Source organism: Sciurus carolinensis, chromosome 5 (assembly GCF_902686445.1).
Source record: "Sciurus carolinensis chromosome 5, mSciCar1.2, whole genome shotgun sequence".
Taxonomy (NCBI): Eukaryota; Metazoa; Chordata; class Mammalia; order Rodentia; family Sciuridae; genus Sciurus; species Sciurus carolinensis.
Genome location: NC_062217.1, coordinates 83,283,012 through 83,296,331, shown reverse-complemented (window position 1 = coordinate 83,296,331; position 13,320 = coordinate 83,283,012). Strand labels below are relative to the sequence as shown.

The 13,320-nt window shown below is 36.6% G+C and overlaps 1 protein-coding gene across 1 annotated transcript in view; it reads left to right on the top strand.

Annotated features, from left to right (window-relative positions):
• Positions 1 to 13,320, top strand: part of Sgcg (sarcoglycan gamma) — an 83,784-nt gene that overhangs the window by 50,442 nt on the left and 20,022 nt on the right. The window contains exon 5 of the mRNA XM_047554531.1: positions 11,349 to 11,468. Coding sequence (XP_047410487.1) covers positions 11,349 to 11,468 — 120 coding nt within the window. The remainder of the gene's footprint in view (positions 1 to 11,348; positions 11,469 to 13,320) is intronic.

Below are 13,320 nucleotides of genomic sequence, written 5' to 3'. Positions count from 1 at the left end.
GACCCTGTTACAATTTGCCTAGCTTCCCAAGCCTTTTCTTTGAGATCTCACTGGAAGCCTCCACAATGCTCTAACTCTAGCATCCTGCCTTCCTGCAGAATCAGCACAACATGGACAATACCAAGGTTTGTCACCTGCTTGAGCAGTAGCTACCCCCACCCCCATCTTGGATGACAGCCAGTGTGGCCTGTGAATACCTGAGAGACTGAGCACTGTAAAACCTCAGATTCCAAGGAAATAGCTTTTTCGGCACTCAGGGTGCTCACATAGTTTCTTTTGAAAGGAGTTTTCTCTTCTACACCCTTGATCCCATGATGGATGTGGTCTTATTGATTTTTGAGATGCCCTCAAAGCATTATCAACTTTTCTCTAGTGGAAGTAATCTCTCTAACAACCCACCTTTTATTCCCCAGTTTTTTTTTTAATTCATTTTTATTGTAAACAAATGGGATACATCTTGTTTCTCTGTTTGTACATGAAGTAGAAGCATACCATTTGTGTAATCATACATTTACCTAGGGTAATAGTTTTTGATTCATTCTGTTATTTTTTTTCTCCCCCCACCCCTCCCACCCCTCTTATCCCTCTATAGAGTCCCTCCTTCCTCCATTCTTGCCTCCTTCCCACCCCCTATATGTGTCATCATCTGCTTATCAGTGAGATCATTTGGTTTTTTGAGACTGGCTTATCTCACTTAGCATGATATTCTCCAACTGCATCCATTTGCCTGCAAATGCCATCATTTTATTCTTCTTTATGGCTGAGTAATATTCCATGGTATATATATACCACAGTTTCTTTATCCATTCATCAACTGAGGGTATGCCCCAGTTTTAAATGTAATTTTTTTTGTCCAAACTGCAAGTTTTTAAATATTTTTTTAATTTTTTCTTCTTGATTTTCACAGTAAACTGGATAAAGGTTTGTCAGCAATACCCACACACCACCTGAATGTTGTGTTGTCTTTAAATTTTCTCTGCCAGATTGATTAGTCCATCACCTTTAAATTTAGCTTTACAGAAAATTTCAGTACTTGAGCAAAATATAGACAAGTTTTTTGTCAGAATATAACACAAATGGCCTCTAACTTAATTTTTAGTAGAGTCCCTGGTCCACTCTGAAACCTCACAAGCACAGTCTGTACTGTTCACATTTCTCTCAGCATTTTGGTCTTGAATTCTCACCAGAATCATCTACTATCCTCTGTTCACAACATTTTAAGACCTCCCCAACCTGCATCTCTTAACTTTTTAAAAACTCTTTTTTCAAACCAGTTCCAAAGTTTTCTGAACCCAATGATCAGGTTAGTCACAGCAGCAACCCCATGCCTGTCATCAATTTGTGTGTTAGTCAGCTTATTACCATGGTGAACAAAATACCTGACAAGAACAACTTAGAGGAAGAAAGTTTATTTTGAGCTCACAATTTCAGTCCATGGTCAGCCAACTCCATCACTCTGGGCCTGAGGTAATGTGGAGCATCATGGCATAATGGAATGGTGGAGGAAGACTGTTCACCGCATGGTAACCAGGAAGCAGAAAGAGAGAGGGAGGAGCCTGGGGATAAGATATAATTCTAAAGGGCATACCCACCTCGACCTACTTCCTCCAGGTCTTCCCCAACTCTCTATAGTTACTACTCAGTACAGGAGTCTTATCAAATTAATAATCCATCAAATGAATTTTTCACTGATTAGGTTGAAGTTCTCATAATCTGATCATTTTGTTTCTGAATATTTCTTTATTGTCTCATACATGAGCTTTTTGGGGACACCACTTATCCAAACCAAAACAGTAGGGGATCTAGTGGTGTTTATGTTTGTGGTAGTTAATTTTAAATGTCAACTTGACTGGATTAAAGGATAGTTCTATAGCTGGCAGATCATTCTTTCTAGTTGGATCTATGAGGGTGTTTCCAGAGGCGATTGTACGCCATTAGATGGACTAAATGGAAAAGATCCACCCTGATTTTAGGCAGGCACATCCAGTGAGTTGGAAACCTGAATAGTATAAAAAAGGCAGAGAAAAGATGAATTCACTCTCTCTCATGGAGCTTGAATGCCCTTATCCTACGGCCCTTGCACATTGGAACCCCAGGATCTTCAGCCTTGGACTCTAGAACTTATAACCAGCATCTTCTCTGATGTTTCAGAACTTCAGTATCAGACTGAGAATTATACCATCAGCATCCCTGGTTCTGAGGCCCTTGGACTTGAGCTGAGTCTTGCTACTGACATCCCTGGGTCTCCAACTGCAGATGGTCTGTTGTGAGAGATCTCAGCCTCTGTAATCATAAAGCCAGCTCCCCTAATAAATTCCTCCTCATATGTCTATCTTAGCCTCCTATCACTCTGCACTTGTGTATATATATGTATACACACGTGTGTGTGTGTGTGTGTGTGTGTGTGTGTGTGTCCTACTGATCCTGTCTGGACAAATTAACACAAAAGTACAAAATGGTTACTGCCACCCAGAAATCTAAGTCACTTTCTTCAGTTCTGAAAGATCTGCTCTGCTATAGGCACACCGTCTTAGATCCAAAACTTCAATGACATTTTCAAGGTTTTGATCTCACTGAGAAATAAGAATCTCATTGGTCTATTAAGTTTGTTAGAGTTCATTGAACATCTCTATTCAAAGAATTGTCATGAGAGTCTTTTGAGAAAGACTATATATTCAGAGTTTATCTCATACAAATGTGAAACATAAGTATGATAAAGTGAACATAGTATTGCAGAATTTCATGTGTATAATGTTAAGAACAATAATACAACTTTTAAAGATATCTTTGGGTGAAATAGTTGAACTCAATGCAAGAAACATTTGGAATGATGCAAGAACTGTCAAGTATTATTACAAGTACATTTCTCTAAAGTCACTAAGATATAGGCTGCTGCTTTGAAATTCTTTCTAGGGAAATAGGCAAGAAAATATGGCAACTCAGAATCTAAAAATGAAAGACCTTCTAGTGAAGTGTCCATGGGACAGAGGAGGTTCAAACATAGCACAAGTTTGGAACAGGTTTTGAAAGAATTTGAGACAAAAATTAACACTAGCAAAGGAATCTAAACTTTTAACCATGCGAGGTTCTGCAGAAAAATTACTAAACCAACTATAGTATTCCATGGAAAAACATGAAGTGAGGATGATGTTAATTGACCTTGACTCCAAATTGGTGGATATTCATGAGCCATTTTTCTTTAGCTTTGATCCCCTCATGCAGAGAATTCTCATCCCCATCAAAGAGAAGTAATCAAGATCCTGCTGTTTGCTGCACCCATATATCATTGCTTAGGACCATGACCAACAATTTTGCTGTGGACAAGATCTCTGGAGAAGTCATGACAGGAAGAATCAATGCTAAAAAAGAAATAACATCTAGATGTCCTCTCACCATGACTAAAGGCCCCTCAAAAAACTGTCCCAGTCTAAAACAAACATAAGCATGCAATGATATCAGCTAGAACTTGAATTCAGCTCTTCTTAGTGTCAAAGCCTCAGGTGTTATAGTGGAAATTCTGGGGCAAGTCTACAAAGACCTTGGTAGAGCAAGAGTGCAAAAATATGAAAATTAGAGGTCAAATATTGCATTACAAAGGGAGAAATTCTGGAAGTTGAAAAAGAAGAAGAGAATACTGAGAAGGGTAAGTTGGGCAGGAAAGTGCCAGTGTTGTGGAGGAGGAGGATGCCCACACGGTTGGAATGATGTGCAGCACACTTCCCTGAAGAACAGTAAGGACTTTCCAAAAAGCTGAGCAGCAGGTTCATGGAGGGGCAACCACCCTCGGCACTACTTGGTTTCTAACTCATGAAGACTTCCGGAAAATCTACCCAGTACATTTGAGAAACATACTCAGGAATGCTCCAGGAAAGTCCCCAAACTGAAAAATACGCATTGAAATGAACAATGTCAGTGGACCAAAGGACACGTACTTTCACTTGAGAATTTTGAACATTGGCATAAAAAAATCTCAGGACTGACAGGAAGACAAGTCTAGCAACTGCAGTGACTGGGAAGACCCATTGAAAAGAAGGGGAGAAAAGGAAGAAAACCAAATTAAATCAAGTTTTCAGTTCCACAAATGAAGAGAACTGAATGATGATGTGTTATATCCAGAATGCCCCATCAAAAAATAGGTGTTCTTTCAGAAGAAAGCACCTGGCAGCATGAAGTGTGCTTTTGGAAGAAAGGGAGATAGAATGAACTTATATTTCACTTCAAGGATAATGTCAAATTCGTGTAATTGTTCTGAAAAATCAATAAACCCAAAAATGCCTGCTTGCATTTAAAATATCAGAAGCACTATATTTTGAAAACTGGAGTCAAAAAAGAGAAAAGGGAATTTATTTCAAGGACTACATGTTTATTTTTAAAGATAGGTGTAGGAGTGAGTGTGTGCCACATTACCAGGGTTGGCAGAGTCACATCTAAATAAGACCTAGTCAGAGAAATATGACTTCTTTTTTTTTTTTTTTTTTTTTTTTTTGGTACTGGGGATCTAACCCAGGGACCCTCAACACTGTGCCACATTCCTAGCCCTTTTTATTTTTTTACTTTGCCACAGGGTCTTGCTAAGTTGCTGAGATTAGCTTTGAACTCATCATTCTCTTTCCTTAGGCTTCCAAGCCTCTAGGATTACCAGCATGCGCCACTGCACTCAATGTGACTTCCTTTTAAACCCTTCTACCCAAGTTCTCCCCCTTTCCACACCTGTAGTCTCTTGTTTTGGTTTTACCTTTCTTTGTAAAAATGAGCAGATCCATGAGTATTTTCTTATATCCCCTTCATACTTAGATGAAAGGTAGTATATAATATATACATTTTTATACTTTACATTTTTTTTACTTAACCGTATGTCCTGGAAATTACTCTATATCAATTCATAGATCTCTTCCTCATTCTTTCTTTTATAGTTGCCTAGTACTCCATTGTACAGATAACCCATAGTTATTCAACCATTCACTCATCAATATTTTTCAATTATAAATATTACCACAAAGTATACCCATTGCATAAGTATTTTGTTTTCTTAGAGGCATACCTTCAGGGTAGCTAGAAGTGGGACTGATAAACTTTTGTCAGGTTTTGCCAAATTTTCCTCTAGGAGTTTGTAGCAAATGCAGGCATTCTGCACCAGCAATGTAAGAGGACACCTGTCTCTTGACAGCCTCCCCAGTAGAATGTATTTTCATTTATTTTGGAATTATTGGGCTGGTGATGTGCCTCAGTGGCAGAGTGCTTGCCTCGTGTGCATGAGACCCTGGGTTCAATCCCAATTATCCAAGCACCATTGGATAAAGGAAACAATTAGGAATGTGAAGAGAGAACCTACAGAATGGGAGAAAATCTTTGCTAGCTAATCTTCTGACGCAGGGTTAATATCTAGAATATATGAAGAGCTCAAAAAACTACACCAAAAAAATCAAATAACCCAATTAATAAATGGACAAATGAATTAAACAGACATTTCTCAAAAGAAGAAATACAAATGACCAATAAATCATGGGAAAATTTTTAAACATCATTAGCAATGAGGGAAATGCAAATCAAAATTACACTGAGATTTCATTTCACATCAATCAGAATGGCAATAGTCAGGAATGCAAATAATAATAAATGCTGGAGAGGATGTGGAAAGAGGAACACCTTTACACTGTTGGTGGGACTATAAACTATAACCACTATGGGACTCAGTAATGAGATTCCCCAAAAGAGTAGGCATGGAATAACCATATGATCCAATTTTACCACTCCTTAGTATTGAATTAAAGTCATCTTATTACAGTGATACATGCATACCTGTGTTTATATCAGTGCAATTCACAAAAACCAAACTAGGGAACCAGCCTAGGTGTCCATCAATGGATGAATGGGTAAAGAAAATGTGGCATATGTATATACACAATGGAGTTTTATTTCAGCCATAAATAAAAATGAAATTATGGCATTTGCAGGAAAATGGATAGAACTAGAGACCATCATGTTAAGTCAAACTCAAAAGGCTAAGAGTCATATGTTTTCTCTCATATGCCAAAGCTAGAGAGGAAAAAGGAAAGAAAGATAGGGATGGATCTCCTAGAAATCAAAGGGAGATCAGTAGAAGAAAGGGACCAAGGTGTGGGAGGCAGGTAGGGAGGGGGGAAGTGCTGGAGAATGATATTGGCCAAATTATATTGCTATATTGTGTGCATGTATGAATATGTAACAACAAATCCTATCAACATGTACAACTAGAATGCACCAATAAAAATGTGAAAAAAGAATAACTACTAATAAATTAGAATAATTGTAATAATAAAAAGTAAAATAAAGGTAGTTGAACAGAAAAAAAAAGATATGCTGATTCTTATATCCTGCTACTTTACTGAGTTTTTAAAAATTGTTTTAGTTGTTTTTAATAGGATCTTTAGGGTTTTCCAGGTGTACTATCATATCACCTGCCAGTAGAGACAGTTTTACTTTTCTACTCAAGCATATGCCTCTAGTTGATTTACTTCATCAACTGCATTGACTAATAACTATTACTAGTCAGTTTTCCATTACTATAATGAAATACCTGACACAGGATACTTATGAAGTAAAAAGAGGATTACTTTTACTCACGGTTCTGAAGGTTTAAGTTCAAAATCAGGCAACCTTGTTGGACTAGGCCTGTGTAAAGGTGGTACATCATGGTGGGAGTGCATGTTGGAATGTGCATTCACTTTTGAGCCGGTAAGTAGAGACCAAGAGACCAGGTTCCCCCATGACCTAAGAACTTCCCACTAGACCCCACTTTTTAAAGGTCCCCAGCACCTACCTATACCACCAGGATGGTGACAAGTCTTTATATTGGACCTTTAGTGAACACTCAACATCTAAACTCGAGTTAGTCCAAAGTTGAGTAGTAATGGACATAACGGATATCCTTGCCTTGTTCCCAATCTTAGTGGAGATACTTTTAGCATTTCTACGTTAAATAAGATATTGACCTTAAGGTTAATGTACATATACTTCACCATGTTAAGAAAACATCTCTCAGTGCTTATTTTCTTGAATGATTTTTATCATAAATGTGCGTTGAATTTTGCCAAGTCTTTTCCAACATCTATGGAGATAATGTGATTTATTGTTGTTAGATTTACTAATAACATCTTATGATATTAATCATTTCCTTATATAACCAATCTTGCATTCCTGGAATGAATCTCACTTAGTCACAGTATGTCACTTTCTTAATGTAGTGTTGGATTCTGTTTCCTTACAGTACTACTTCAAATGCTGTACTTTCATGAGTAATAGTGGTTTATAGTTTCTCTTGTGCTATTTTTTTTCTTGTTTAGGTGTCAGTGTTAAACTAGCTTCTTAGAGTAGTCTCAATACATTCATTCTTCAATATACATCTGTGAGAGTTGCTTTGTTGGTCATGTTTTTAAACTTTCTATCTCCTTATTTTTTAACTCACGTAATCTGATTGTGGTATGGATTCTGATCTTAGCATCGAAAGTGTCCTTTATGTCATACTTGATGCTTTTGACATGAATTGTACTTTGATATCACATTTTCCATCCCAGCTCTATTTTGCATCCATTTCCTGCAGATTCTTTGTCCATTCCTTATAAGCTCCTCACAAATGCAGCTTATCTGCCTTCCTCATAGAATTCTCAGTGAGCCTGGGGCTCCCACAAAGCCTGTGATGGGGCCAGAATGGTACAGGAGTTTCAGCAGCTATGGTCCTGGCATTTGGACATTTTTCTCCTTTGATTCCATTATTTTTTAGCTTGACTTCAAGTACTTCTGAGGGTGTGGTCTGTGTAGAATTTTTAGCTGGGAAAGCTATTCCTGTAGTTTGGGGAAAAGATTTTGGGAGGTCGATTATTGCAGAGCCACTGCTGTCTTCAGCTATTCAGAAATTCATCATTTTCCAGTTTAGTGAAACATCTTCATAGCATTATGTGAATGGCCCTGTAAAGTTGCAAGGAATTTACATATATAATAATCTGATTAAACAATACTTAAATATTGAACATACTTTTTTTCCACTTAGCTAATGCCACAATTCTTAATTCAGGCTACTGTTATAGATTTAGTATTCAATAAATATTTGTAAGTGAATGGAGGAATGATGTATAAACTGAATATAAACTTGGAATAGGACTCCAAAAGATGAGATGAGGCAAAGTGGCCTATCCAAGGTGGTCCAAAGTGGAAAAAGTTTCAGGTACAGGTCTGAGCCATGGCCTTTAGAGGTTTTATAGTCATGGAGAGGATCAGGAACGAGAAACAGAGCCAAGATTTTGCAACCAAGACAGACAGTCAAACTTCAACAATGCAAGTCAGGAACAAGGAAAGGGGATTATTCCAAGGCAATTCCTGGGAACAGCTTGGGAGCATCTGTCTAGTTCACAGTGCATGGATGTAATGGATTGGCCCCAAGAATTGAATCAGGCTAAACAGGTGTCAAAAATAAATCAGATCAAGTTTAAAAAGCATATCGTGCATACAAAAAACATTTGTCAAACCAGGAACCTCAAAGGGGAAGTAATAAGAGTAAGCTCAGAAGCATGGTGTTGTAGGCTAGGTTAGGTATATAGAGCAACAATGGCATTTGACATTATGCAGTGCTTGACTATTACAAGGCAGGTTTCCAGATGGCAGAGTAGGGTTAAAAGTCATCATCTTCCATCATTTTTGGAAGCCCACTTAAGTTTTGTTTATGATTCTCAGATACATTAACAAAAAGTAGCCTAAGTTAATTTCCACTTGCATGGATCAACGTGATTTGTCTACTCAAGGAATTCTCAAGGATAGTTCCCACTTTATTTCACTTTACTATATTATTTTATTTATTGCAGGTAAGGATCATTAATGCCAGGCTTATAAAATGAAACTAAATACTACAAGATTACGCCAAAAAGGTAGATAGCAAACTTTACCATAGATTTGTCCAGTACTTTCTCTGTAATGCCATATTTGCAGCAACTGAATACACATTTCTTTTTTTAAAGGACTTTCTGATATTTGTTTTTAAATGATGCAATCTTAGTAAAAGTATTGCAAGGGGAAAAAGTTTGCTAATGAGGCATCTCGAATGTGAAAGAAGAATTTTCACTAAAATTAATCAGATCATAAAACCATTAACTTTTCCTCCTTTGTACAAGTCTTCCATTAAAAATATTTTACAAGGTAGTTATTTTTTATCAATAAGGTAAAATATTAATTTTATTTCTTAAGAATCTCTCTGCAAAAGATAATTACTTGCCCAGATATAATCAATATCCAATGAGTTCATAAAAACTGGTAGAAAACTAATGAAAGCTATAAGATTAATTACAAACTCAGTAATCCTGAGTTTATTATCACTTGGAGAACAATATATTTTCTTCTGAAGTGGAAAAAATTTAAATTTAAACATCTGATGCCAACTTTTTTTAATGAAATGAAGATGGAATTTTATTCTCCCAAGTGCCTTTGCTCAGGCAGTTCCTCCTACCTACCGTGTCCCTTCCTCACTCCTTCAAGGTCAGCACAGATATAGTCTTTTCCTAGAGGCCATTTCTGACCTCAGAGGATGAATGAGAAATTCCTTGTCAAGGCCCTTATCAAACACTGCCCATGCTTTATCACAGCACTTACCAGATTGTCCTGAATTAGGCTTAATGCTTTTCTCCTTAGTGGCCTAGGAACTCCTACCAGTCGTGAGCTATTTCTCATTCATCTATACATCCTCCGTGCTTAGCTTGGTATCTTTAAAAGTATGCAATAAATGAATTGAATAGAATAGATTAATTTTCTTGCACTTTCTTTGAGTAAGGGTTTTTATATGGTTTTGCTATTCAAAAAATAAGCAGGTAGATTCATTTGTTGGATTTTATCAATGTATAAGAAATCATTGTTTCAGAAAAATATTAGTCAATTAAATTTAATCCCTGACACTCAACAAAACCTCCTAGAGTTGTCATAAGAACTTCTAATCAACAAAACTGTGAACTTGTAATGGGTAAATTATACCAGTTCTTTCCTAGAATTCATCTCAGATAAGTTTATGTTTATCATTCAATACAAATCCATCTTTATATAATAAATATGTAAGACATACCAGTAACCAAGAGATGGGAAACACTGACCTTGAGTCTTAGTGAAGGAAAAATACAGTTATCAAAACCTAAAGTCAGGCTTCCTTAAGAAAAATGAGACAGGGGAAAATGAACTTTAAAATTATAACTACGACTACTTCTCTCACCAAAACCTTTATTTATTATTTATTACTGGAGGTTTTTAAGTAGGAATTAATAAAATTATATAAAAATACTCTGGTGATCATGTCTAAGACTAATTAATACATTAAGTTAAAAGATTTATTTCATTTCTACCCCCAAATGTTGATAAGTACTATGAAGAATTTGATAACACAAAAACAATTATAAGATATAATGCATTTGCTCAATAAACGTAACTTTATAGACAAGAATATGAAGCTGGCATAAAATAACTGGAGAATTCTTGTAGTTTCTTAAGAAAATAATGAAAGCTATGTTCTAGAGAGATGAATCCATGCTGCTACATGGGTTGAAGAGACTGGAAGCCCAGGGATGAGTGCCTGGGGTCCATTCATAGCTGGGCATAGACATGAGAGGAGGAAGAAACTGAACATGAGGGAATATGCCCCAGAGGGCACAGCGTCTCCAGTGCCCAGCGCATGGCGGGTTCCTATTAGTCATCAATTGAATAAATTAATGAGTTGGAAGTTGGTGGGTCTAGAACTCAGGTGAAGGGATTGAGGTTGGAGGCAAAAGTGGAAAAGAAAGAAAGAGGGCATGAAGAAGACACAAATTTCCTAGAGGCAGGGGAAGGGCAAAAAAGCAAGGGAGTTCTTGCATGGCAGTGTTTGTTTTCCTCATGAGTAGCAAGGGAGGCTCTCTCTGAGAATAATACAAAGGAGAGAGTCAAGGTTGATTCATCTTCTGGGTGAACTTGGACCCCTTCAAGTGAGCAGTTTGTAAGATGGTCTTTCACAAACCTTGCACTTGAGAATACAAAGTCCTCAGCTGGTTAATAAGAATACACATTTAATTATTAATAGAAGAATTATATTATTATGTTATAAATATGAAAAAATAAACTTTTGAATAATGTAGTCATGCATCTATTTGACATAGATTAGCATATGCTTGACAAATTAATTTTAATTATAGATTTCCACTTAAGACTTGCAAACCTTAATCACAGAATCAATAGAACTATTGATATAGCACATTCTATCTGTTTAGTTATTTGCTACTGGGTGACATGGCATATGTAAAAAGTAGGGATTTCAACATAGATTATAGTAAATACTTTATAATAAACTATTTTAATCGATCCTTCAGGTCCTAAAATGGTAGAAGTCCAGAGTCAGCAGTTTCAGATCAACTCCAAAGATGGAAAGCCACTCTTTACTGTTGATGAAAAGGAAGCTGTGGTTGGCACAGATAAACTTCGAGTGACTGGTATGTAGTAACCTTAAGAAGAACAATATCTCATGGAGTGCACTTCTGCATTTGTATTTTTGGTAACTTTATTCTGTCCTCTTTATTAGACAGATAAGAAAAAGTAGTATGAATCTGTGAACTTTTCTTGGTGGCATAACTTTTGAAATTCTTGTTATACTCTCCTAGGAAAATGAAATCTCTGCCCATTCCTTTCTTCCACCATATTTTACCCTTTCTCTCTTTCCAACTGGTGCAACCCAAAGGCTTATCATCTATTCCTCTAACACTTATGTAATTCAATTATCTGTTTTTCAGGTTAATTTTATTCCCATTATATCAAGTGTTTGGATTTCCTACATTTCTACAAAAAAAAAAAAAAAAAGAAAAAAAAAACAATTTTGGTGAATTAAAAGTAGAATAAAGTTCTCAGTACTCATATTTAACATTAAAAAGATGAAATTTAATGAAAAGAATTTTTCAGGACATATTCTAAATTCACTTGCTAAACTTCTGTAAGGAGAAGGGCATAAACAATCAGACACTTATTGAATCTATTCCATACTTTTCTGTCTCATTCTGAAAACCAATAGCAACATTATTCTCTCACCAATATTATCAAATTCTCAAGTGAAAATGAGATGTTTCTTGACCTAGAAAGTAGACTCCACCCTAACATAGTTTTATGTAATTTGTATTATCCTTAACAAAACAAACTGTAAAATTCGTAACATAATATTGCAGTCTATTCTAGGCAATAGTGTCTCTGGTATTATTACAGAATGAATGACACTTGAAAGTATATTAAAGGAAATTGATTATTGCCTGGTAGACCTACATGGTTCTACTCACAGGTTTTCAGCTTTATGATGGGGTGAGAGCCATAGACACTGAGTTGAAGCCCCATTTTGAGTTTTGAATTGGACCTCTCCTGGGAAGCAGCGTGTGTTCATATCCTCTCTGATGATGCTGGGAAGCAGCAGTGACCACAGCTCCTAGTCAGCAATCGACTAACACTGTGTGTTCTGTGCTACACTATGATGTTCAGTACAGCCTAATAGTATTACAGGCACTTTTAATTGCAATATTTTTAATTGTGATGGGTTTACTGGGATAAACCCCCTCACAAGTCAAAGAGCCTCTGTATAAGAAACACAGATTTTGCCGATCTAGAATCTATTCCTACTTCAACAAGTCGTAGCTGCATGGCCTCAAGAAGTTACTTCGTCTCTGTTGGCTATTTCCTCACTTCCAAGAGTGGATTGTTAACAGCATCTTTATTCTTCCTCTACTGCTGGATCAAGTGGATTGCTGTGTGCAAAGGAGAACAGAGTTCTGGGCAGAGTATTACTGCAATACAGGGCAAAAGAATCCACAGGGAAAACAGTCTGCACATCAGCTTACACAGCTTCAACCCCAAGCCATCTTCCACAGAGAATTAGGAAATTACTTTCCCTGGCCCAGAGTTCATTCCTGGCAATAACATCATAGTGGAGCAGATGAAAAAACTGAGAGCAACTATATTATTTATTACCTGCATGCATGCATCAGAACCACCTGGAGTATGTTATACTCATATTTATTATATTCACCCGCAGAGTTTCTGATTCAGTAGGTCTGGAACTGGTCTTGAGAATCTGCCATTGAACAAGCCTTAGGTGATACTGGTGCTACATTTTCGGGGACCACACTGAGAACAACTGCCCTACGCTAACTTGGTCAGAGTTAATGGAAAAAGCAACAGGTCAAGTAACATGAAGACACTTACTTTCAAGTTATCCTTTAAAAATAAATAAATCATAGTCTTCTTTTTATTTATTTATTTATTTATTTATTTTGGTCTAAGGCACAAAATTCTCCCAAACTCCTTTTT